This window comes from Brienomyrus brachyistius, chromosome 9, assembly GCF_023856365.1.
Source record: "Brienomyrus brachyistius isolate T26 chromosome 9, BBRACH_0.4, whole genome shotgun sequence".
In the NCBI taxonomy this organism is placed as follows: Eukaryota; Metazoa; Chordata; class Actinopteri; order Osteoglossiformes; family Mormyridae; genus Brienomyrus; species Brienomyrus brachyistius.
Window position 1 is genome coordinate 12,976,697 of NC_064541.1, and position 25,760 is coordinate 13,002,456.

General features: G+C 44.1%; 2 protein-coding genes across 2 annotated transcripts in view; one reads left to right on the forward strand and one right to left on the reverse strand.

Annotated features, from left to right (window-relative positions):
- oxr1a (oxidation resistance 1a) overlaps nt 1-17,002 on the forward strand; it is a 46,213-nt gene extending 29,211 nt beyond the window's left edge. Inside the window, 8 exon segments of the mRNA XM_049024155.1 lie at nt 3,364-3,532; nt 5,097-5,262; nt 10,418-10,498; nt 12,797-12,922; nt 13,578-13,730; nt 13,833-13,928; nt 14,193-14,266; nt 15,278-17,002. Of these exon segments, the coding sequence (XP_048880112.1) occupies nt 3,364-3,532; nt 5,097-5,262; nt 10,418-10,498; nt 12,797-12,922; nt 13,578-13,730; nt 13,833-13,928; nt 14,193-14,266; nt 15,278-15,413 (1,001 nt within the window). The 3' untranslated portion in view covers nt 15,414-17,002.
- A 969-nt stretch (nt 17,003-17,971) lies between these two features.
- On the reverse strand, nt 17,972-25,585 carry sqlea (squalene epoxidase a). Its single transcript, XM_049024152.1, has 11 exons — nt 24,618-25,585; nt 23,919-24,144; nt 22,914-23,091; nt 22,448-22,544; nt 22,060-22,173; nt 21,656-21,827; nt 21,064-21,159; nt 20,755-20,897; nt 20,295-20,391; nt 20,034-20,121; nt 17,972-19,943 (listed from the first exon to the last, which is right to left on the reverse strand). Exons 1-11 carry the CDS (start codon nt 24,942-24,944, stop codon nt 19,751-19,753), a joined length of 1,731 nt encoding a protein of 576 aa, XP_048880109.1. The 5' UTR covers nt 24,945-25,585; the 3' UTR covers nt 17,972-19,750.
- Nucleotides 25,586-25,760: the final 175 nt, after the last annotated feature.

The following is a 25,760-nucleotide window of genomic DNA, read 5'->3' on the forward strand; positions in this document are numbered from 1 at the left end:
GTCCCAGAAATCTGTGAGCATGTGTAGATGCACAGAGTCCAGCACCCAGAAAACCAGTTAAGATGAACAGCGTGCATAATGCTTCATTCCAATCAGGGACCAGAAACCTGATGCTGAGAGACTATGACAGTGTCCCCCACGTTCTATGCAGTTTCATCTGTTCGTCCATTTTGTTGCCAACTAAAGAGCTTGTTTTTGAAATGAGACCGACTGAGATGGGATTGACTGAGATGGGACCGACTGTGATGAGACCGACTGAGATGGGATTGACTGAGATGGGACCAGTTGTGATGGGACCGACTGTGATGAGACCGACTGAGATGGGATTGACTGAGATGGGACCAGCTGTGATGAGACCGACTGAGATGAGACCGACTGAGACGGGATTGACTGAGATGGGACCAGCTGTGATGAGACCGACTGAGACGGGATTGACTGAGATGGGACCAGCTGTGATGAGACCGACTGAGATGGGACCGAATGTGATGAGACCAACTGAGATGAGACTGGCTGAGATGGTATCGGCTGAGATGAGACCAGCTGAGTTGGGACCGACTGTGATGAGACCGACTGAGATGGGACCGACTGAGATGAGACCAGCTGAGTTGGGACCGACTGTGATGAGACCGACTGACTTGGGACCGGCTGTGATGAGACCTACTGAGATGGGATTGACTGAGATGGGACCGACTGAGATGAGACCGACTGAGATGGGATTGACTGAGATGGGACCGACTGTGTTGAGACCGACTGAGATGGGATTGACTGAGATGGGACCAGCAGTGATGAGACCGACTGAGATGAGACCGACTGAGATGGGATTGACTGAGATGGGACCGACTGAGATGAGACCTACTGAGATGGGATTGACTGAGATGGGATTGACTGAGATGGGACCGACTGTGATGAGACCAACTGAGATGGGATTGACTGAGATGGGACCGACTGTGATGAGACCGACTGAGATGGGATTGACTGAGATGGGACCAGCAGTGATGAGACCGACTGAGATGAGACCGACTGAGATGGGATTGACTGAGATGGGACCGACTGAGATGAGACCTACTGAGATGGGATTGACTGAGATGAGACCGACTGAGATGGGATTGACTGAGATGGGACCAGCAGTGATGAGACCGACTGAGATGAGACCGGCTGAGTTGGGACCGACTGTGATGAGACCGACTGAGATGGGACCGGCTGTGATGAGATCTACTGAGATGGGATTGACTGAGATGAGACCGACTGAGATGGGATTGACTGAGATGGGACCAGCAGTGATGAGACCGACTGAGATGAGACCGGCTGAGTTGGGACCGACTGTGATGAGACCGACTGAGATGGGACCGGCTGTGATGAGATCTACTGAGATGGGATTGACTGAGATGGGATCGGCTGAGATGGGATCGGCTGAGATGAGACCGACTGAGATGAGACCGACTGAGATGGGATTGACTAAGATGGGACCAGCTGTGATGAGACCGACTGAGATGGGACCGATTGAGATGGGACCGACTGTGATGAGACCGACTGAGATGGGACCGATTGAGATGGGACCGACTGTGATGAGACCGACTGTGATGAGACCGATTGAGATGGGACCGACTGTGATGAGACCGACTGAGATGGGATTGACTGAGATGGGATTGACTAAGATGGGACCAGCTGTGATGAGACCGACTGAGATGAGACCGACTGAGATGGGATTGACTAAGATGGGACCAGCTGTGATGAGACCGACTGAGATGAGACCGACTGAGATGGGATTGACTAAGATGGGACCAGCTGTGATGAGACCGACTGAGATGGGACCGATTGAGATGGGACCGACTGTGATGAGACCGACTGAGATGGGACCGATTGAGATGGGACCGACTGTGATGAGACCGACTGAGATGGGACCGATTGAGATGGGACCGACTGTGATGAGACCGACTGAGATGGGATCGGCTGAGATGAGACCGACTGAGATGAGACCGACTGAGATAGGATCGACTGAGATGGGACCGACTGAGATGAGTCAGGCTGCTTCTTCATATGTTACACTATTGGAAGCAGAACTCACTCAGTCCTCATCTAATTCAATGAAGAGCTTTGATATAAATTCCAAAATTCACGAAGTCCGCAGAATTTTTTCAGACTGAGAGAGCTTTGGGAATTTGCCCCTCAGTTACTGACCAAGTGACCGAAGATCCCATCATATAAAAACCCACAGGACTTTCCGGCATGTTCATTATTAGCAATAATTGCTATCCCTTGAAAACAATCCCTTTTTGTTTAATTTATCTTCTAACTGTTTATCCTGCTGTGGGGGCCTGGAGCCTGTTCCAGGCAGCATAAGGCATCGAGGGGGGGGGGGGGGTACAGCCTGGATGCGATGTCTGTCCATGGCAGGTACATCCACACAATCATGCACTCTCTGCAGTTGCAGAAAGTCTAACCATATGTCTTTGGACTGCATAAACCACAGCACCCGACACAACACGGGTAAAACATGTAAACTCAGGACACAAGCCTCAAATCTGGAGGTTTGTAGCCTACGTATATTTACAAGTGAACATACTTTTTCCTGGTAGGTCATCAGATCTCTGCTAAGCAATCCAAGGTACAGTCAAGTTCACGGTATCACAAGGTCAAAACGAAGGTTTTCCTTTGAATTGTGCCGTACAGGAGAGATAACCTTTTAGCGAGCGCTTTGCGGCTCAGTAATGGATATTGGAATACGAAAAACAGAGGGGGGTGGGTTAGGAGTGACTCTTAATCACTGAAGCCTTTGTGGTTCACAGCCGGAGAGGGACAGATCAGTGGTGTACGGAATACAGTCTGTCTGTCTGTCTGCCCGCCTGCCTGTCTGTTTGTGTATTGTTTGCTTAGGGTTAGGGTTAGGGCTGGGTAGGGGTTAACACTCACATCCACTGCCATGTTCGCCTCTTAATCAGATCTGCACAGATGCCAGGGAAATTCAGTCTTAAACACATTAACTAGCTTGTATAATGCAACTTAATTTGAGGTCCCAGTTAGATTTTAGTGGTATGCTAACAATCATAACAATATTGTAATTGTTGGTATTCTGATTGTGTATAATCATGCATCTTATTCAGTAGGCTGGATACACACACACACACACACGCACATGGTCATGTAATCATATCTTTATGGGGACCGCTCATTGATTTTTATGGAAAAAATGCTACTGCTAACTATGACAACCTTATTACATGTAGTGTCTTTGGAAAACAGGCTCTAGTTTTGCTGTAGATTTAACCTGGTGTTAGGTCTCCAGCACTGGCCCTCACCTGGTGCTAGCCCTCCAGCAGTAGCTCTGCCACAGGGCTGACATTACTCTCACCCTGTGTGTCACAGGACAGGTGGCACCCAAGGAGAAGCGGAGGCATCGATCACACAAGTTCCTGTGCCTACGGGTGGGTAAGCCCATGCGGAAGACCTTTGTGTCCCAAGCCAGCGCCTCCATGCAGCAGTACGCCCAGAGGGACAAGAAACATGAGTACTGGTTTGCCGTCCCACAGGAGAGGTAAGACAAAGTGCCACAGTGCCTCCACTGGATGGGAGGTTTGATGCAAGATAATTTAAACAGTCCTGTCAAAGAACTGTCGTTACAGAGATGCTAATGTGTTTCACATGGCTGATAAAAAAGCCTCAAATGAAGGTAACAGCAGGAAGGAATCATAAAATTTAAGCCTTTGTTCCTAGTCAGATTCCATTAAACCGGCCCAGCTTTGAGCTGTTAGTGTATAAAATGGAATATCATAACCCATTACTGTGACTCTCTGCTTTTTGCGAAATGCCATTTTGCAGTGGTATAAAGAAAGCACTGTAAGGAATTGATAAGCACATCTGATGGGTGACTGAAGTAGGCTGACATGTCTGCCATTCACAAATGCAGTTTGTTTGACCCCCCCACCCCGGCCGTGACTCTTCTGTGGCCCAAATCCATACCAATAAGGCCATTAACTGGAAATTAAATACAAGGAAGCATAACATGTTTTCCACTAAACCCATTAAATATGTGTGTGTAGCAAATTAATCTAAATGACAAAATTGCCTAAACCGTTAAATTGAATTTGGGAGTTTTGTGGAGCTGCTGGATTTTTAGCCAGAATTGCAACCGCTTGGACGTGGCTGTATGACACAGACAGACGAAATACAAAAGACCTTTGTGTAGCCAAACAGTCAACACTGTCAGAAAAGAAGCACCGATTTGTACCTTTAAGGGTACAATTACATGTCACTGGGGCTGCGCCCTCTGGGGTCTGTCCCTGTCTCTAAGTAAATGTACCTTTTAAGGTACAGAAATTCAACATTTTTGTATCATTGAGGGTAGATTTAATGTTGTTTGTATGCTGGGGACCAAATCTGTCTCAAGGCTGCTGCCTCTTTTCTGACAGTGAAAGGGGGGGGGGGGGGGGGGGGGGGGGGGGCTTTGCAGGCCTCATTCTGTCTTACCTGTGAAATCATGTGCAGTTTTTGTTGTCGTTCTTTTCAGGCCGTATAAATGTCTTTTTTATTGCAGATAATTCATTACGTAGTCATTAATAAAATAAATAAAATTATGTTTTATTTAATAAGTTAATAAAATATTAATTATTTAGTTAATAAAATATGTGAAAAATAGAAAATGTTTCATTTTGTTGATAAACTGTTAAAACTTTAGATAAGGTCATATTTAGTTTGACGAATAAGATCTAAGGCCTCAGCTTTGGCTCTGTTTACTATATTCACTACTTCGTAGTAAATTCATTCTATAATGTTATTATAATATGGCTGGCATATTATTATTTATTTATTTATTTTTTACTGAAGGAATTTATCTAACACTAGAACGATACATAAGAACCTCTTCTCGAACCTCAGTCTTTAGCCTTCAGGTCATGAGATCATGTGTTTAGGCACTTAGCTACCTGCTGCCCTTAGAGTATATATTACATTGCCTCAGTGGAATCTTGCAGGCTTTGGGATAAGCTCCTTTAACTCGCCATCCGTGGTGTGACTGTCTGGATTGTTGTTAAATCAATTGACTTCCTGGAGGTGATGGGTCTGGATCCTCTGAACCCTCGTTTCCACCCTTGTCTCCCCAGGTCTGACCACCTGTATGTGTTCTTCATCCAGTGGAACCCAGACACATACGGGGAGGGATTGGGAGCTCCGGGTCGGGAACCAGGGTTTATGGTGGTGAAGAAGAATCAGGAGTCAGAGGGCGGAGACGAGCTGTCCTCCACGGATGAGGAGGCCAAGGAGTGGGAGGTAAAGTGTGGAGATCAAGGCCTTCCTTCATCTTCTTGTTAACCTGTTATAGCTTGTACCATGTGACCTCGCCTAGTGTCTAACGCTCTGACATGACATGATTTCCTTCAGTAGGAAAATATGTATCAAATGTGCTCTTTTTATAGGCCTGTGAAACTGTACTTATCGTGTGTTAAGTTCTACAGATTGTTTTTTAAATTTGTCTGTTACAGAAACTTTAATTTTGCATGACTGGTCAGTCACACGGTTATTTTGTGAATTTGTCTTTAGCTTCTTTATAGCATTAAACTGCATCAGTCCCACTGAAACTGCAGCTAATGTTTTTTGCGTGATTACAGGATTGTTTTGTGAAGTGAGGCGTCATGTACACAAAAGCACAAATGATGTTTTTTTGCATGACCCCTCCTGATGTCTCCTGTTTTCTCTCAGATCTTGTTTCAGCATGGTTTTGTTCCCTTCAGACGTAAGCTCATTTTGTTACTTTGAAAGAATGGCATTGACCGGTAAACTGCGCGCTAAGCTGGACGCGTGGAAGTCTGTGTTGTGTGTGCAGGTATCTCCGGAAAGGTGTGGAGTTCTACACCATGATGTTCCACCTGCTAGGCTATAGTCTGTTCTTCACAGAAATGATTTTTTTGTTCACAGCGTTCGCATGATTTGCCCAAATCTTGTCAAAGTTGCTTGAAGAAAAACAGGGATTCTTCGAGTAGCTGATGTCCCATCCATAATATACCAGGGGCAGCTTTGTGATAGAATTTTTGGAAGCTCTGCTGTGACGTGCAGCCAGTCCCTAGCATGTTTTGTGTTGGTCACTGCTCTATACCTCACAGTATTCAGTTGCTCATTAGAGAACCATATTTCGGAATGATTACTTCTTACATATCATGAGTGGCATGGAGAAGAACCATTGACCACAGCCCTGGTTCTTGTGCCAAATCTCGTGTGCACGTTCTGGATGTGTTTGTATGGATTTTTGCCTGGTACTTCGGATTCCTCATGCTTTTCTGATGAATTGGTGACTGCAAGTTGCCCTTAGTATTCATAAATGTTTGTTTGGGGTTTCCTGCGATAGAAAGGGATCCGGTGAAGAGGATTCAAAGTAACGCTCTGTGCTTCTCGCTAAGGGCCTCAGATTACTGAAGCCGCAGCTGGATGAATGAACAGTTTGTAAACAAGGGTGGATGTACAGGTGAATGAACATCAGGCGATTTCTCAGATGTCTAGGCTGTAGTGAAAGATGTATCTGTAGATGCTTATTTCAGATTATATCTTCTGTCTTGGGAAGCATATACATTTATATATACTCCTGTCATACATTATGTTATGCTTTGGGGGCAGCGTATGGCTCAGCAGTGCCCGTGATTGGAAGGTCGCCGGTTGGAGCCCGGCATCAGCAGGATAATCACATCTGTGCGGCCTTGAGCAAGGCCCTTAACCCCCAGCTCCATGGGCGCCGCATCAGGTGGCTGCCCTTCACTATCAAGCCTGCTCTGACCTACATGTGTGCCTGTGTATCGTGGCAAGCAGGATGGGGCCTGGAAGGCGAAAAGTTTCCCCACAAGGCATGACGTGTCAGTATTATTATGTACTTGCAGCTACTGTACCTGACACTCCTACTTTTGATGATACATAATAAAAAGAACCTCATCAATCTGTTACATGTAACACAGAAATTAAAGTTAATGTATTTCAACTGCAGACCACATTATGCTCAGACAGCATCGGGGCAATAAAAAGGCGGACACACCATGAAACTGATACAAAGGAGGAAGACATTGATACCTCTGCCAGAGCTCAAACTTAAATATTAATGTAAATAAATGATGTAGAAAACAAAGTGGATTGATTTGTTTCCCAAGGACCTGGAAGCCACAGGACCTTGTGATTTAAATATGTGACAAGGCTTGACAGGACTCAGTGGGCAGTGCTGTTGACTTACACATCTAGGGTTGGGGGTTTGAATCCCACCTCCACTCTGGGTTTCTGTGTGTGTGTGTGTGTGTGCACGCCTTATGGTGGACTTGTATCCCAACCACTGCGTACCCCATCCATCTTCCCTATGTTAGCTGGGACAGGTAAGTTAAAGATACAGTAACCATGGAAAATATTCCACTTAGAAACAGGCCGTCACAGTTTTCTGAAGTTTTTTATTGGACCCCACCCCCACCCGACTAGAAAAAGCAATTATTAGACAGATAGAAAAGGCTTCTTTGTCAGAAAATAACAATAATTCCTTACAGTAAATGTCATTAAGTCATGTGTTTTTTTGTGCAGCAGTATCTCCTGTCATACTCTCTCCAGGGTTCCTCTCTCTTCAGCTTTCTACAGACCAATAGTACTGTCTGTAATAGTTTCAAATTTAAATTGATCTTGTTTGTTTGTTTATTAAATATTTTATTTGGTCATTAGCTGGAACTATAGCAGATTAGGGTGATATCTCTTGATAGATTATTGTTCATTACCTGATTATAGAATTGTGTTTAAGGTTTGCTATTTTAACCAGTAAATGAACTTGTGAAAAGTGTGCTGGTCTGTTTGCCAAATTTTCCCTCAGCTTTGAGTGATTGAGGGTTACTGTGTCTTTAACGTTTAGGACCGTATCCGTTTTTAAAGAGAAGGAATCGTGTTTTCTATGACCAAACCCGCGAATTGGAATCGAAGGCGAACCGTCCTCGCATTCTGATTGGTTACTCTGCGCGTCAAACATATCACTATCTCCGGCCCCCTACTGTTTTTTTAAACCCAATTTAAATACCTGGTGGGGCTGGATGTTTCTGCTGAGTTTATCTGGGCGCCTGCGAGTGTCTGAGGAATAACAGCCGGAATGTGACCTCCGCGGATCTGTCTTTATTGTGGCCAAGATGTTTACGTCCAGAAAAGTGAAAGAAGGGCCGCGATTGACGCCGAAATACCGTTATCCGCTGGTAATACGGCTAGCCAGGCAGAGCAGTTACTAATGTTAGCTAATTGTGTGTTTGTGCGCGTGCATGTGTTTGTGTCTCGCGCACCGTTAGGCACTAAGCAGCTACCGCTAATGGCTAACGATGCCGTCGAGCGTTTGCGCTGCAAAGGGGGCATCTCTGAGCGGACGGACCTTTTTTTGACGTGGGCACCGCGACTAGTCTTAATTGGTACCGGCAAGTTTAGATTGAGGCGCCCGGTCACTGGTTACCGAGACTATCACATGAAGAGAGTTAGATAAGCCGTCCGGGTAGTAACCAAGAAGCCGGGCAATGGTGGCGAAAAGTACGTTTTTCTGTGGGCTGTTGGCATGGCACGGCTTTTAGAGATTGTCAGTGTTGGTGCACCTGAGAGTTAGCCACGCAGTGCCTCCTCTGTTTACTAATCCGGTGTCTTCCCAACTAGGAGCAGGCTGTCTGCTTAGCCGGGGTGGTGTTTGTGCCGGTGATGCCTTGTTATAGACAGCGAACAATATGTATATCCTGAAACTTTAAGCTGGTAACCAGCAGGCAGCCGGTTTCTGGTTACTTTTACTTTGTCCGTCTCGATGTACCTGTTTGTTTTAACCATTCATAGACCTTGAAGGACGGCTTAGTAAAAGGAAGTACTGTAACAGCTTATAGCGTTAATACTAGAAAAATGAAGACAACCAGGCAATTATATTAACATGTAATGAGGGTCTGAAAACTGACACCATGTGATACAAATGCTGTTATGTGTGACAGATCTTTTCTCCGCAATCGACAAAGCACGACAAATTTCAAGCTGAAGCGCTCCAAGATCCGTTGTTTTAGATGCTTTTGAATTATTTAATTTAATCAATTTGATTTTATTGCGCCTTTTAAATCTACCTTTTTTTCTTTTTACCTTTATTTTGACTATTTACGTTCCGACGCCTTTCAAATATTTCACGGGCTTTGATCTGACGTCACTGATACATACAGAGATATTCAGTGCGGTTTTAATTTATTTTGTACGCTTGCAAAATGTTTAAACGTTAGGTAGTTAATATACTGTTGCTGCTGTTTTGGTACAGACTGGGTCTATCTTGGTGGTGTGGATCAGATATGTTGTACAGTTCATGTTGTGTGCCCAGGCGTTTGACAGACATATTTAAAGGACACGCTCTCTAAACATGCATTTCCTGATTCATAGTTTGTGTATCGGTTGGATTCTTCTTGGTGAACTGATAAGAATGCTCTTCTGGGTGTGTCTTTATACAGCATGAAGTTGAGCAATGGTGGGCCTTTGTGTGTGCTCACGTCATGTTAGACTGTTCACAGAGAAAGGCTGGCTGTGATTTTAGACTTGGGAGAGATGGGGCAGGTTTTCCTGACATTGTTCTTGGAAGCTATTAAGAGCAACAGCCACTGTTGTTTAAAAGTATGATTACCTGAGGGTATTCCACAAAGCAGGATTTTTTGTCGTTAGCCGGACAACTTAAGCCAAATCTAAGGATTGTCCAGTAGGGTAATATTTCTTCATAGCTGATTCCCCCGATTCAGCCTTGCATTTTAGTTTCTTTTTTTATAAGGGATATAATACGAACAAACTGGAGAAGGTGACCTTTATACTGGGGAAATTGCCGCTATCAGATTGAAGCTGAAAGCTATTCCTTCAGTATCGAGGCACAGAATCCATATCCAATGAATGGTGTTTTGTCTTCGTCAGAGTTGTGTTGGTGGCATTTCTAGAGGCTGTCTTGTAAAGCTCGGCTGTTTGAATTCGGCAAACTTCTGCGAGTCAAAGTAAAAGAAACATTGTGTTGAAGGCATATGAATGTGATGAATTTTTATTTTTAGAATTGCAATAAAAGGAGTATAGAGATCTTCTCATTACATAATCCAGCACATTGCAGTACTAGAAAGTGATTCTGTGATGAATTTGTTCCTATTTTGACTCTAAAAGCTCACATATGTTGCTGTATAATATTGTGGCTATCAAGCTTTGTCTTGTGGTTGAATGTAGGTTTTGCAGTAGGTTGTGTGATTTTTTAAAATATTTTTTTCTGGTGAACTAACAGTCCTGTAAGGCAGGACGACGTTTGTATTTTAACTCAGCTTCGGTAGGCGGAGTGTTAGACAAGGTCATCGCCGTTCCCTCCATTTCTTTTTCTGCTGTCTGTCCAACTACTGTGCTCACACGCTTAACGGCCTCCACCACAGAATTACTGTTCTCCCTGTCTCTGCACCAGGTAGTGCCGGTGGCTGAGTATCACCGCCGGATCGATGCGCTAAACAGCGAAGATCTGCGCGCTCTCTGCAGGCGTCTCCAGGTGCCTCATCCAGTTCCAGAAGCTTCCAATAGGGATTCGTAGAGCTAAACAGCTTGTTGATGTGTCCGCCTAAGGACAGCCTCTCTTTTTCAGTTGGGTTGTTTTTGGCCTTTATGATATTTCCAAGAAATGGGAATTGGTGGGGGGGTTACGTTTCTGAAGAAAATTCCAGCGTATCATCTGTTTCCTTCCCCCCCCCAGTGTTGTTTTTTTTTGGGGGTGTCACTATGCATGATATTTGCCCTTATCTTTGCAGACAGCAGCTGTGTTCCCTTAATGTAATTCAGCAGTCATTCTTTGCCCATTAGGCTGTACGCCGTTCAACTTAGCCACCTTGTTGCTGGTCAACTTACATCTACTACAGTCAAATGAAGAATTTTCTGTCCCATCTTTTTAATGTAGCTTTATTGAGCAGCCCTCATTTGCAGCGCACACTGGCTCCATTCTCGTGGCGGGGTTGGGACGAGGGTCGGTGGTGATGGTTGCAGGGGTGGGGGAGGAGATGTTCGGATTGGGTTGCCTTTCTGCAGGATTGTTCGCTGAAGACAATGTAGGTAATTCAACAAGGGGAGCAGTAACTTGAGTACATTCTGTCCATTGTGACCGGACCCCTCTTCATTTGCAGTGGACCTTACAGATCGGTGTCTGAAAAATTACACATTGAATAACTGTGACTGCTCATGGTGTTTTAATTTGTAAAGTGAGATTTGTTTGTATGTGAAGGAAAAACTCTTCAGCCAACATTCCCTGCTGATTATTGCTATTTTTTTACATGTCAAAACTTCTGTTGGTTGCATTATGTTGGAAACAAATTAGTAAGCATTAGCAAATTAACTAGAGATGCACCGATTGCAATTTTTTCTGAATATTTTGTAAGTGTGACCGGCTGATACCGATTTTTGCCAATTCCAATTTTCAAGAATTATAATTGATAGCATATACAAACGAAATCATAATAAAAGAAATTGTTAAAGTTTACAATTTCCACCAAACTGCAATAAGTTACAGGATCTCCTCTCACTTCAAAAAGTCTTAAATTAAAGTGCTCTGTGACTGGAAAGAGGTACAAATAATTAACTGAAAATCAGTTGCTGTATGTCTAACTTTATCTGACGTGTTTTACTTTACCAAACAAGAGCAGGCGCAACAGATTAAAAAAAAACGAACGTCAGTCATTTGCATCATTTTCCAGTATGTTTGCATTCACCAGATAACACAACATTGACCTTTCCTTAAAATAAAAAAAGTCCATAGGTTACAAACCTACAAAATAAAACTGAAGTGTACTATGCTCTAGCAAATAAAGATGCAAGTTAATGTTATTAATATGAACATTGTGCATGGAATTCTTACATCACTAGTAAGCTAGGTTAAGATCAGGCTTTTTCATAGCTTCATATTGTACGGACATTGTAGCGCAGGGGTTTAACGTTTCTCTAAATTTTCACTACATTTTTACTCTATCATAGAAAACAACTTTAGCTAGCTTTACAGTTTTAATAATTATTCCATTCCTTTTCAGAATTATCTAGTATATGTTTAATCAGTTTAAAGTTTATCTCTGATGTTTCACCATGTTTTCGTGGTGGTTCCCACATGGTTTACTTTGGGTTTTACGTAAAACAGACTGGTCCAGTATCGGAAATACATGAGACTGATTGGCCGGTGTCTGGTCCGGGACGAGCATTCTGAAAATCGACCAATTCCGGTACCTGGCCGATCGATCGGTGCATCTCTAAAATTAACCCCACGGCATGGAAGTGGTGCAAATATCCAAGGGTAATGCTGAAGTGAAGCGAATTCTACATTTCCTGTCATATGTTCCCCGGTGCAGTTTTTGATTGGGTCATTCTGTGAATGCCTAATATAACACTTGGTTTTGGAATTTTGCTTCTGGCACAACTTGGATATTTGCTTTTGTTCGGTTTTGGTTTTTTAGGTTTTTTGTTATGTTGAATGAATGAATAAATGTTTCGCTATTATGAAAGGGACAAAGCAATACAGATTTTTGAATATGATTCAATATGCATAAACACATACAAATGTAGCCTGTGAGCACAATGCGAATCCCAGTATACCCCAGTGCTTTCTGGGAAGACGGTAGGACAGTGCCGAGGTATTCTGATTTTGTATTGGTTTGTCCCTGTATTGGTTGGTTTGTGGTGCATGAATTACACTGAATCTGCAAAATGGAGGGAAAAGCGGGAAACTTCAGTCCAGTCTCATGTCTGACTCATTCTCTGGGCGTCTGTGCCCCTTCCTGGGACTTCCCTGTGATGCTCTCTTCTTTTGACTTAGATATCCACCAAGGAGGATATTAACTCCAAGCATGGAGCGAACACCAAGTCTGAGCTGGATCCGGAGACTTTCAGACCCAACCTGAGCGAGCCTAGCACCCTGCTGGAGCCAGAGCAGATAGAGAAGGTATCAGCACCTGGGCTACTTTATTGCAGGTGCAGAGAGGCCCTCCATCACATCCACGAGTCAATGATCCGTCATTGTGGGGCTTATTCACACCCCACAACTGGGTCTGGCTACAGGAACTGCACAGAGTGTCCTTGAACTTTTGCCTTTATATTGGCCTGATTGTAGCTATACATCAAGGATGCTTATTAGCGGAATGGTCCCACATTATGTATGTTAAGAGCACCGTCGGGTTTAGCGCCGTGCCGTGACATTTAAAGCTTAATAGCCTAAAAGGCATGTTAGTATGAGATTGGTCTTTGTGCTGCTCTTTGTGCTGTAGAAGGTGCATGTCTCTCTTGCACTCTGAAGTTTCCAGTCGAAAAGATTACCCGGGAAAAGGGTACTTATTATGTTTGCTCTGACCCGTTCTGGGGATTAATGGAATGCTCCCTTGACATTTTGATGCGTGTAATCTAACAAAGAGGACACAATGACGGCCCAATCGAGGGGATGGTAATACGGCGGGAGAGCATGTGCGGCACTGCGTTTGATGCTAATCATATTTCACCATGTACACACTGCACAGCGTTTGTCCTAAGATGGCTCCTGTAATTGAGTGTCCAGTGTGACACTTGGCATGGCTCGATTGTTTATCGTGCTCTTTTATTTCCAGCTTGCTAAGAATCTCCCTCCCAGGACCATCGGCTACCCGTGGACGTTGGCGTTTGGCACAGCCAAGCACGGCATGAGCATAAAGACCCTGTACCGTGCCATGCAAGGCCAAGACACGCCAGTGCTCATGGTCATCAAGGACAGCGATGGCCAGGTGGGCAGGGCCCCCCCACTGCTGTTGCGAGAAAGTGCTTTTCATAGTTTTGAACAAACTAAGGCTGGCTTTTAATCACATGCATGTCTGCATCATTTGTAGCTCTTTGGCGCATTGGCATCCGAGCCTTTTAAAGTCAGTGATGGCTTCTATGGGACGGGAGAGACCTTTCTGTTCACCTTCTGTCCCGAGTTTGAGGTATGTAGCTGCTGGTGGGGTGTTGTGGATGTGTGTTTGTGCAGCTGCGTGTTGCACGTACTGCCCCGAGCGGCCCCTCATTCCTACCTCCTGCCCTGGCTTATTGGATAACCTGGCATAACTATAAAAACGGCATCGGTGTTCCTCAGCCATGCAGCCGTGCTTTCTGCAACCCTATCCCACCCTCCTTTCATCACTTTGTAATATATAAAGGGCCAAAATTATTGCATTGCACTGACCTTGATTATTTTCTCTTCTATTCAGGTGTTCAGATGGACAGGAGACAACATGTTCTTCATCAAGGGAGACATGGACTCGTTAGCATTTGGAGGTGGAGGGTGAGGAAGATGACGTTTGGCGGCTCGGTCGCAATAGTTTAAAGCGAGGAAGAGGCTGTCGGCCATGGAGTAGTCAGACTGAGATGGTCTCATGAAGTGGCACTTCATCCCGCTCTGTTTACACTGTTTGCTCCAGCTGAGCTCAGTGATTCTTCTGCTAACAGTGTAGGACTGGCCTGGCCTAACAGGACAGAGTGCTTGTTTACATTGTGCTGCATGATGCATGTGTTAAATGCACAGAAAGTGTGGCTGCACAGCGCAGCACAGCTAGAAGATTAGCATGAGTCGCAAGGGCGGGTTGATGCTGAGCCCCAGACGGTGCATGACCAGCGATGACTCACAGCTGTGGCTCAGGGCCAGCTCCTGGGACCGGAAGAGGAGCCCGCGGCCCCCCAGCTTCCCGCCGAGTCTCCGCCTCTCTCCTAGCTCCCCCCCGCCTTCTTATCACCTGCCGCATTAGCCGGCGCTGTCTGCTGCCACACTAATGAGCAGACCTACGGACTGCTGCCATTTCCATCTCATGTGGTCACACGCAGGGTCCTGAGTAAACTGTGTGTGTGTGTGTGTGTGTGTTTGCATAGATCACATTTGAAGACCAAAATGTCCCCAAAGTGCGATAAAACCTGAAACTTCCTTACTTTTGGGGACACTTCTTCAGGTCCCCATTTGGATAACCTCAATTTTATAAAAATCTGTGAATGCAATCAAAAAAGTAAAAATACCAAAAGTCTTGTATTTTATTAGGTTACTTATGGTTAAGGTTAGGGATGGGTAGGGTTAGGGTGTCATGATTGGGATTGGGGTTTTCCCCATTGAAATAAATGGAAGGTCCCCATTTAGATAGGAAGACCAACATGTGTGTTTTACTATTTTATTGTTTTGTTTTTGTTTAATTTTCTTTATTATTTAGGGCAGGGACTGACACTTAGTTATAATGGTAGTTAGTTCACTGTACTAGTTACACTTGAACTGATAAAAAAAAAAACTCTTATTTTGTGCCTTCACTTTCAGAGGGGAATTCGGTCTCTGGCTCGACGGAGATCTCTACCACGGCAGAAGTCACTCGTGCAAAACCTTTGGCAACCCCATGCTGTCAAAGAAAGAGGACTTTTATGTGCAGGACATAGAGATCTGGTCGTTCGAGTAATGAACTGACGGGACGCTCGGGGGAAGACGACGACGACGCCACCGTGCGAGGGGATCGCATCATAACCAAAGCCTTGACGTTCCAAACCTGACTGCTCATCACCTTGGCTCTCCCCAGACTCGCCCTGGAAGCATAACCACCCTGTCGGCTGCCACGTTTGGTCTCACTGTGCAGGGAACATGCGTGTGTGCAGGTTGGGAGAGGTACGGGACAGTGCTGGGGAGGGGGTGGCTGGGCACTGTTCCCGCTTTGGCCCTACAGGAGGAAGGATCGTCAACGCATTTGCGCCCCCTGTGTGTAGTAGATGATGGCAGTGCAGGTTTGGGACTCAGGTACAGGCGCATGGGCAGAGCAGGGCAGAGGCAACTCAAAGGTCCAGACTTCTGTAGCTGTGTGAGGTGTCCTTGACTGGCCCGATATAGGAACCCCAACACGTTCTAGGCCTTAACAGAAGTTTTAAGCAGACCTATTTCCTCGGTCTCTCAGTAGAGGGCCCTGAAAGGAGAATAGGTTTTGGGCATGTAACACTAGAAGCATCGGCAGGACAGGGTACCACGACCAGGCATGGTTTCCGCATTACCAGGTTCTTCAGAAGCAAAATGTAGACTACTGTGTATTATAGTCCTCCTGTTGTTCACCCTTTTAGCACACCATCGTGAAGCACATAGCTATAAGAATACCCATAGTCGTAACGTTCCGTTCAGTGGGTGTACGTGTGAGTCCGGCCAACGCCAGCTTCGCCCTGGGGCTGCGTGTGCTGTTTGTAGACAGTAATGTGTTGCAATAGATTTGTGGAATATGCAAATTACTGTCATGTGACCTCAGATAACACAGGTGGGAGTTCTGTCGACCTGTTCTTTCAGAGAACGTTGTAAGGCTTATACGTCTTAACTAATGATTGCTTTTCTGGGTAAAATTTGAAAAGCCTGAGATTGTTTACTGTTTTCCACTAATGAAAATTTATGTATTTATATATATGATTATATATAAATATATAATTATATATATTGCTGTTAAGTGTGACAGTGATCTTTTTGTGCTGATATTTCAGCTGTTACAAATATATTGTATATTACCCTGTAAATTAATGTTAAATTAGTAAATTTGTTCCTATATATACATAAATATATATATATATATATATATATAAAATGTTGATGGTGAGTTGCTTATAGCACTTTAGTATACAAGCATAATATCAGGTCCCTAGGGTTATTCATTGATAGCTGTACATTACATTTATTATAATGATTTTTTTAAGGTTAAGAAAGCTTGCTGCTACCATATCTGATAGTGTGGGTCCATGCTCTGTCACAGAAGAGAGCATTTATCCGTGCTGAGAGGGGGGGCGCCGGGCACGGGTCCTCCTGCTGCCACGTGCCCATCTGGGACGCGGGGGTGTAAATAATCTTTTCAGCGGCTTTCTCCCCCCCTTTCTGCTCTTCCACAGCAGTACCTGTGTACTTGTGGAGTCAGAGAACTACAAATAAGCCCTCGAATTACTTCACCAGATTACTATGTAACAGTGATGTATAAATAACAATAGGAAATGAATAAATTGTTGTACAACCTCTGAGTTGTTTTCCCTGCGTACGCTTCTTGTCATTTGTGACGGTAGCAATGCAGACTTTCTCAGCTCTGTATTCAGATTATGCTTGTCCTCCTCACAGGTGATTAAGGGGAGAACTTGATTAGCTTATAATTCACAGGATGTGTTTGTCAGGCAAGTGTAATTTTTAAATTGACTCATGTACAGGAAGTAACTTGGTTTTCACTTTGGCTTTCTTTGGAATCTAGATGCCAGTGGTGTGCCACTAATTCCTTACATTACTCAGCTTGTATTGGATTTCCTCCTCTCTTTCTATTGAAGCAGGCAGTTGATTCAGATCCCCTCCCAAATCTGAGTACTATTTGCTTCTCTGTGGGTGTCATGAATCATGACCAACTTTTTGGCATTAAAGTTTTATAAGGCCTGGAACCTTATACCAGGAAACAGTCTACATTGATGGGGACAACCTGGATGGGACACCATATTTAACTGTGGGAGGAATCTGAACCAGCATTTTGATAGAATACACAGAGAAATCTGGAGTTTGGAATTAAACTCCCAATCTTGGAGGTGTGCGGCCAGTTATTGCAGCCCCGTGGTGATAGTTATGTCATAATTTGAAATAAATTTACACAACTTTAGAGGTGTGCAAGGTTTGCTCTTAGGAATTAATAACACCCAGCATTTTCAAATTTTCCACCTATTTGGTCTGTTAATTTTTTTCAGTAAGAGCTGATCTGTCACTGCCGAAGGGTACGGAATGCAAGTCTATGTTCCGACTTACAGGAGTTTAAAACGCAATGCTGCCACCTTGCGTTGGAGAGTAGAAGTAACTGGCATTTCTATTGCGTTAGTTGAATCAAAGAATTTTTTTGTGTAATTCTATTTTCCAAGCTCTTCAAAGAAAAAAAATGCTGAATAAATCGCCGCAGGAAATATCCCAGGTTTTCTGCCACGGCTCTAATTTAATTTCCTAACTGGTGCAAAAAGGAAAAAAACACTTGCTGTGTGACTGTGAACGACGCAATTTTACTCTACAGGTGCAAAATATCGTAGGATAATAATTCATTCAGTTACAGGGCGACCACATAATCCATGCCAATGAAGACACTTTGAGCTAAGACGGTATCTGGATTCAACTTAAGCGCTGAGTTCTTGTGAGCTGATTGGCCAGTCCCCTATAATCATGCCTGTGTCAGTGATGTTAATGTGAAATAGCTGGAAATCAGTCAAACCACAAGACACACTGAACTATTTAGGCAAGCATATGAGCCTTTCAGTTTTAAAGTGGTTTTTACAACCTGAAGTAGGTGACGTGTCCTGTTTGCCATGGATTATCTGGTCACTCTAGGCAGGAATAGCTTCTGAATCGGAACATGAAAGTGTGAAAGTCACTTCAAATATACTCCAGTAGAGATATTAAGCAGTGTGAGTCGGCAAGAAAGTCTCTTCTGGGGAGATGAAGACTATCAGCAAAATATTTGTTGGCAGTTTTGAACACTCATTGCCCCCAACGATAATGCAATAGGCATTCAACGAAGTACTATCAAACACGCGAACAATTTTTTGCTTCCATTTGAAACACACAAATGCGCTTCCCATTCGGAAATACAATACATGATCATTTGGGCCATTTGTACGTGGAATTGTGTCACTGACTTATAAAGCCCACTAGCAGTAACTTCGCCTTGGTATTTCACAATCAGGGTTATGTCTCTCAATACGCTCAAATGCAATACGAGCGACAAACAGATAATCAGCCTCTTTTTATCAAAGGCTCCCAGCGGGTATATATTTGTGGTTTTCTTTAACCACAATGATACAAACAGCATCACAAAGTAAAAATGTCACTACAAACTGTACAAGGAGCTAACTGAAAGCAAAAGGCAGACGCGTCCGGCTCATTAAAAATGTACGACACATGGGTGAATTTACAAGTCTGACAAATGCTAGCTTGTAACTTAAGTGAGAAATATGTAGCGATGCATAATGCACAGATAAGTAGAACACCTCAATACATTACATCTGACTATCGCCATACAAAACGTTCAGCTTGAAAATATTGTTTATTGAAATTCTTTTCTTTGGTAGAAAATGCACAAGTTAAACGTACTTAAGTTTTGTATACAAAAGAATACCAAATTATATTTTTTTAAATTATTACCAGTTGCCATAATTTAGGCAGTAAGTTTCACTGTAGGGTGGGTGAAATTAATTTGTTATGATGTGGTTGTGAATACAGAACATATTGAACAATACTAATCTTAATCATCTGACCATGTTTTTTCTTCAAATGAATTTTATATACAAATTACAAATTTAGCAGTATATTGGTTTGTCAAGCGCATCAAATTTACAAATGATAGGACTATTTAATGTGTTAATTTATGGTAATTTTGTGGTATTGGCAAACTAGCAAATAATGCTGCTGAATGTCACGGAAAAGACGAAAAAAATTAAAGGCAGATTTCTTTGTTTTACATTGATACAGGCATACAGTCCTGGTCAAAAGGCACTGGTATGTGACCAGGGTTTGAGCTGCCAAGAGTGATGTGGGTGCACATCCCCTCAGGGGACACGACAATAACCATCCCCTTAAACAGTTCTGTGTCATTGTCACTCACATGAACCAAATTTTATCGTCAGGCACCCCTGAGGGGGATCTCTTGGGCTGCTTAAAGGCATTAAACATTCCGGACTCCACGGGATGTCACTGTGTCACTAACTGGGGGGGGGGTAAAGCATCATCAGCAGTAAATACGGTGACTTTGATATGAGTGCCAGAGTGTCAGTGGATCAGGTACTTAAACTCAGAGTAAATAAGCGAGAGCATGATGGCACACGCCCGGTACAGGATGCTGGCGCTCCTCACCAGCGCCCGGGGCTTGGTTAGCCAGGACTCGGAGCAGAAGCTGAAGTATATGGCGTACAGGGCCACAGCGAAGAAGTGCCCAATGAGAGTGAGGGGTTTGGGAGAGAGTCTGCGGAGCAAACGCACAGGGTGAGGCGTGCAGACAGTCAGCTGCAAGCTGAGCATCTGAGAAAACTCTTCAGACGGCTGAGATACTCACACTGACAACAAGCCAATAGGACCGGCAATGCACTCCCCACCGAGCCTGAAGTAGTGGAAGCAGGCTTTTCTCAGCTGGTGCAGGGAATCTAAACCAGGGAAATAGTTCATTTCTGAAAATGATGTCATATAACATGAAACTTGCTTTATGATATCTTAGGAGGTCAGGGTCTTTCCCTCGCAGCATGTTCCTCAAACTCGGAGGGGTGTAATATCGGGTATGCCTCATATTCCAGGAGCGGCCACTAGGTGCCGTACTTACCATCAGTGGCGGCAAACAGCTCGTAAAGGGCCTGTGCCAGGACGTTCACCACGAACGAGTGCGAAGACTTCCTCTCCCAGTGGAATTTCCTTTTAGCCTGCAGATGGAGAAATGCCGCTTCATGAAGTGGAGCTTTTCATATGAACGACAGCAGCCTCAGATTAAATGACTATTTAACTGAAAGGACATGACTTTGGTAAGTTTTTTTCAGTGATATGACTATATTTGCATTTAATAAAAGCAAGTAAACTGCATTATATGTAAGCTTCTGTAATTCATATATATATATGTGTGTGTGTGTGTGTGTGTATACACTAAATAGATATATACATATACAAACATACAAGGGCATATCATTGGGTTGGGCATTGGGGGGGTGAGTTTTCCACCGTTTTAAGGGGGTCCAGGCGTTTGTATTTACACTGATATATATGGTTTGATTGGTAGCTTGTTCGTTTACCTGTTTCACCATGTCCTCATCGTAGAGGTCTGGGATGGTCCTCAGGAGCTCTCTCCATATCCTAACGTCATTCAGCACCACACTCATCCCACCCCCAGTCAGAGGGTGCCTCATGTTGTAGGCGTCGCCCAAGAGAAGGACCCCTGGCCACAGAAAAGCAGGCATCATTCATCCTCCTCGAACCCATGCTGAATCTCACAAGTCGCAGTACAGACGGGTTAAGCTGGGGACAAGGCTCCCAGCCCACCTGACTGCAAACTCCCCAAAGCATGTTATGAATGGGCCAGACGGAATGGAGTTGGATCACACCTGGTTTGTTTACAGGAGAAGGGGGTAGAAAGCTGGCTGGCATGGTCCTCAAGCGGTCATTCTGCAGTGCGTCGAGGAATGGCTCTTTCATGTGCTCTGAGGAGCGAGAACGGGCGGCTCAGTCAGAGGCAAGCGACATGCGCTAGCAACACATACTCGTCTTTGGCAGAAAATATTACAGGTGGATAATTCAGGTCCAGAAAGTAAAAATGCAGACCAAGATTTTGTTTCTACCAACGAGTTGAATACTCTGTGACTCCTTATAATCAACTGGTTGGTTGAAGCAAAATCTTGGTCTGGATTTTTACTTTCTGAACCTAAACTATCCACCTCTGGAAAATAGTCTGGTTACTGGTAAACCCCAGTCCAACTAGACCCTAGTGATGGGGGAATAAGGTTTAACACCCATGGATAATGGGATTACTCTCCATGGATGGTCACTGCCTAGTTTAACCCAGTAAGGCCAGATAAGGTACTGAGGCGGAGGTAAGTTTGAGGCGGTATGAACGTGGCTAATCTAACACGCAGTCACTTAAAAAGCCTGATTTCTCCCATGACTTGTGCTGCTTCCACATCTCCACCTAACCTTCACCTGGCAGCTGAGGATGGATCCTCTCCCGCATGTATTCCATGAGGCTCCTTGGCATCTCGCCTCGGATGTCCACCAGTACCCTGGTTTCCTTGGAGGAAATTTGGTAGATGAGGATGGGGCTGGGGTTTGCCAGCACAAGCTCAGCGTGATTGGCCTTGAACTGTGGGGAATCCTAGTGGGGGGGAGGGGGGAGGGGGTGCAAAGAATCAGCTCTAACCAACAGTCCATAGATCCATCCATCTTCTAACCGATTATCCTGATCAGGAGTTTGAAACAATTGTATCTATTGACTAATAATAATTCCAAAATAAACAAAAAAATAAAATAACTGAATGTTAATTCATTTCAGTAGCTGTGCACATTCCTGTGAACAAAAGTGTGAATTTGCCTGGAAAGATCTTTACCTTCATTATGCATCCAACAAAGTGAGAAGAGATTTTCACTTTATCTGACACAAGGCTTTTTCTAAACTTGGAGAAACAGCCGTCTGCAACCACAGTCAGGGGTGCCTGAATCTCCTGTAAAAGATCAAAAAAGCGTGAAGTTTTAAATCCACCGCTCAAACTCCCAGAAGCCTGTGAAGGCGTGGATGATGTTTGACTTCATTCTCTACATTCTCTAAGCTAGACAGGTATTAATGGAAGCGTGTGTGTGTGTTTTTGAGCTTCCCCATGCCCTGCCTTTTTATGATGTTAATTTCACATCAATGTTGAGAAATCCTGCCCAGCACAGCGCACATACTGTTGGCCAGATCAAACTAAACGTGCACTGGGTGATTCCGGAAGACCTTGCCTTAATTTCTCCGGTTTCCTTCAGCCTGTATTGAACCCCTGTGACACATCCGCTGGTCTCCTCCAAGCTGGTCACTGTGCCTTCGATGAATGTCACGCTTTAAAGAACATCGCACCATAAGTTCAGTGATACAGTAAACCAGAGATCTTCCACGATGAACATCTTCCTGCTTGTAAATGGCTGTTATTTCATATGAGCCTTTAAAAATGATTAACTTTTATGGTCAAAGACAGAAGATCACATCTGCAACAACGCATCACTTAGTAATTAGTTTCTATTGCTCTGTTTTTTTCCTGATTAAATTTTGCTTTAGGTTCTAGGTGAACTCGGACAGAGTTGATAATCGAACATTTGATTGATATCCGGCCTGTTAAAAATAGCGTTAAGAAATGCAGTCGGTACTTAAAGCTTTTAGGTCAAACTGTGTCTTTGGTTTGCAAGGATGACGACCCTAGAGGAGTCTTACTTTGGCTCAGCCATGGCGGCCCGCCGCAGGCCCATGATGAAGCGGCCATGGTGAAAGGCCCGCCCACATTGAATGGCGCCCCCTGCCTGTGGGTAGGGGATCTCCACCTCCATGTTGCTGTCCAGGTCATGGACCACGTAGCCTTTCACAACGTGGGCATCCAGACCCTCAACTGAATCTGAAGCAGTGGCGACAGGCGTTTCCAAGACACAGGGAAAACGTAGACATTTGTTCTCATGATCTTCACGGGTGATGAGAGGCTGTTTTATCTTAGAATATTAGATTCTTGTGTTTTGTCAAATTTAAAAAAAAAGTACACTCAAACACTTCTCTGGCTTTACCCATTTCAGTCTTAATATTTTTCAATTCTAAACTAAATATTAGTGAAAACTTTTTACTGTTTCTGCATTAACCTTCTAGGCCTATTTATCTATGTTAGACAGTCTTGGCTAAAGCCACTAAAGCATCTTGCATTTTCTGCATCAATGTCCATCCATCCATCCATTTTCCAAACTGCTTATCCTACTGGGTCGCGGGGGGTCCAGAGCCTATCCCAGAAGCAATGGGCATGAGGCAGGGAACAACCCAGGATGGGGGACCAGCCCATCGCAGGGCACACTCACACAGGCAATTTAGCATATCCAATTAGCTTCAGCATGTTTTTGGATTGTGGGGGGAAACCGTAGTACCCAAAGGAAACCCCACGACAACATGGGGAGAACATGCAAACTCCACACACATGTAACCCAGGCGGAGACTCGAACCCAGGTTCCAGATGTGTGAGGCAACAGTGCTAACCACTGCACCACCATGCCGCCACGCCAGTCAGTCACTAAAATTTTCAATGGCAGCAAAACTTCAACTGGGCCTTGACCCAACAACCTTCAAGTCCATTTCTTATGTTGCTGTATTCCTGCCTGCTTATTTAATGTTCATAACTTATTTTTTATATTTGCTGGTGTGTGGGCTGGGAGACTGACAGATCAGACAGGTTTTTTTTCTTACTTTGCAGCCCCAGGTCGATTAGGGCACGGTACCCCCCCGGCTGCAGCAGCTCCCCCACGATCCTGTCCGGTTCGTGGAGGTCCCTCTCGATCACGGTGACTTTCCGGCCGTCTCTGCCCAGCACTGCGGCCATAGCGGAGCCCAGCACCCCGGAGCCCACAATAAGGATTTCGGGCTCCGGGGACTCGCTGCTCCCGCGCCGCACTCGGTGCCTTCGGCCGCTTATCTATCCCGACAGGAAAAGCCTGTTATTTACTGTCCGTGTGGTTCTCCGTCATGTTTGTCACTGTCTTTATATAGGGGCAGATCTGAAGGGAATAATACTTTATTGTTCATGCTGTCACCCAAATATTCAAGTTTACTTATTTGTAAACTCTAAAGCGTATGCTTAAAAATAATGTTATATGAGTGCAGAAATTTAAAAATATATCATAATGCTGTTACCTTAAACTTGTAGTTATTTGATGATTGGGGTCATTTTACTGACATATATTAACTATTTTTAAATATGTTTAATTATACTTAGTTAATATACATGTGCTTATCAATTTTAATTGATTTTCAGGTTTTTTATATAGGGCATATATTACAACACAGTTGCCCAAAGGTATTTAAACAAGAGTTTATGGGCATATATTATTAGTACATAGATACAATTGGATTCAGTTTTTAAAATTGAAGCTTAAGACGCTGTTTTACCGTTTCGGACGCGGTGCCTTCGGTGCCGCTCCTGCGGGACGGTGAGCCGCGGAGGAGGCGCTCGGCGAGGGGCGGCGGCGCCAGCAGTCGGAAGAGCGCACCCAGGCTCGGCGGGGCACCGAGCGACAGTCCCGCGGCCAGCAGCCGGAAGAGGGCTCCCAGGCTCGGCGGGGATCCGAGCGCCAGTCCGCCGCGGCGCCGCACGTAGGACAGCGACAGTCCCGCGGCAAGCAGCAGCAGCACCGCCACCACGAGCTCCTTGTTCACGTGAGCATCGTACTTTTTGTAAACGTAGGTGAAACTCGCGATTCCGAGAAAAGTCCACATATTGTGGATGCAAGTGGTACTTACGATGGGAAGTGAAGGAAAAGGGACGATTTCTAAAGTAAAAAAAGACACTCACTTAGTAAGTTTGCTTAGGATTTAAAGTGCATGTATTTTAAAATGAACATCATTCGTAATAAATGAGAGTTTCCATTAGATAAAAACGTTTCAAGTAAATTATCTGTTATTTATTTTGTTAATTGTCAGCCGGTATCATTTGCAATATAATGTACTTATTATATCCAATTAAGTAAGAAATTATTTCCCCCCTTCTAAATTAAGCGATGTAGAATTTCTATTTCATATGAAAACCCTGCAAGAAATTCTACAGTCAGTCTAATACTTCTAGAGATGCTGAATATTTTATGATAATTAGACCTATCAGCTTCGGTGGTGCACCGCCCTTGTCCCGCCTTACATGGTTCCAAATCCACCAATCAGGAGCTGCCTTACGGTGAGCAGAGCTCACGCTATCTGGCCATTGGCAAATCCTGAACTGTTGGTTAAACAGGGATCTATCAGAATGGTAGTATGATGTGATGTCACTGAAAAAGGTAGATGGAGGTCGGATGCCGTGACTATGACAGGATGTGACAGCCAATGGGTAATCGCTAAATTCCTTTTATATTATGGGCAGCTTTATTTAGAACATTAAAAATAGATTTCAGTGCGAAGAATTCTTATTAATACATACAAAAACATGGATGCACAATGTCTGTTTTCCTTTTTAGGGAAGAAAATCATGTTTAATATACAATACATTTAAAAATAGGCATTACATGTCCATCATGGATCATTTTAAATAGTTTTATTATTCAT

What these genes read in the sequence shown, in the direction of transcription:
- sqlea (XM_049024152.1), bottom strand. Translation starts at nt 24,944, where the DNA reads ATGTGGACTTTTCTCGGAATCGCGAGTTTCACCTACGTTTACAAAAAG. An exon ending in GCCGCCATGGCTGAGCCAAA is followed by an intron (nt 22,545 to 22,913) that starts GTAAGACTCCTC and finishes TGTTCTTTAAAG; the next exon opens with CGTGACATTCATCGAAGGCA. An exon ending in TTGTTGGATGCATAATGAAG is followed by an intron (nt 21,828 to 22,059) that starts GTAAAGATCTTT and finishes CCCCCCCACTAG; the next exon opens with GATTCCCCACAGTTCAAGGC.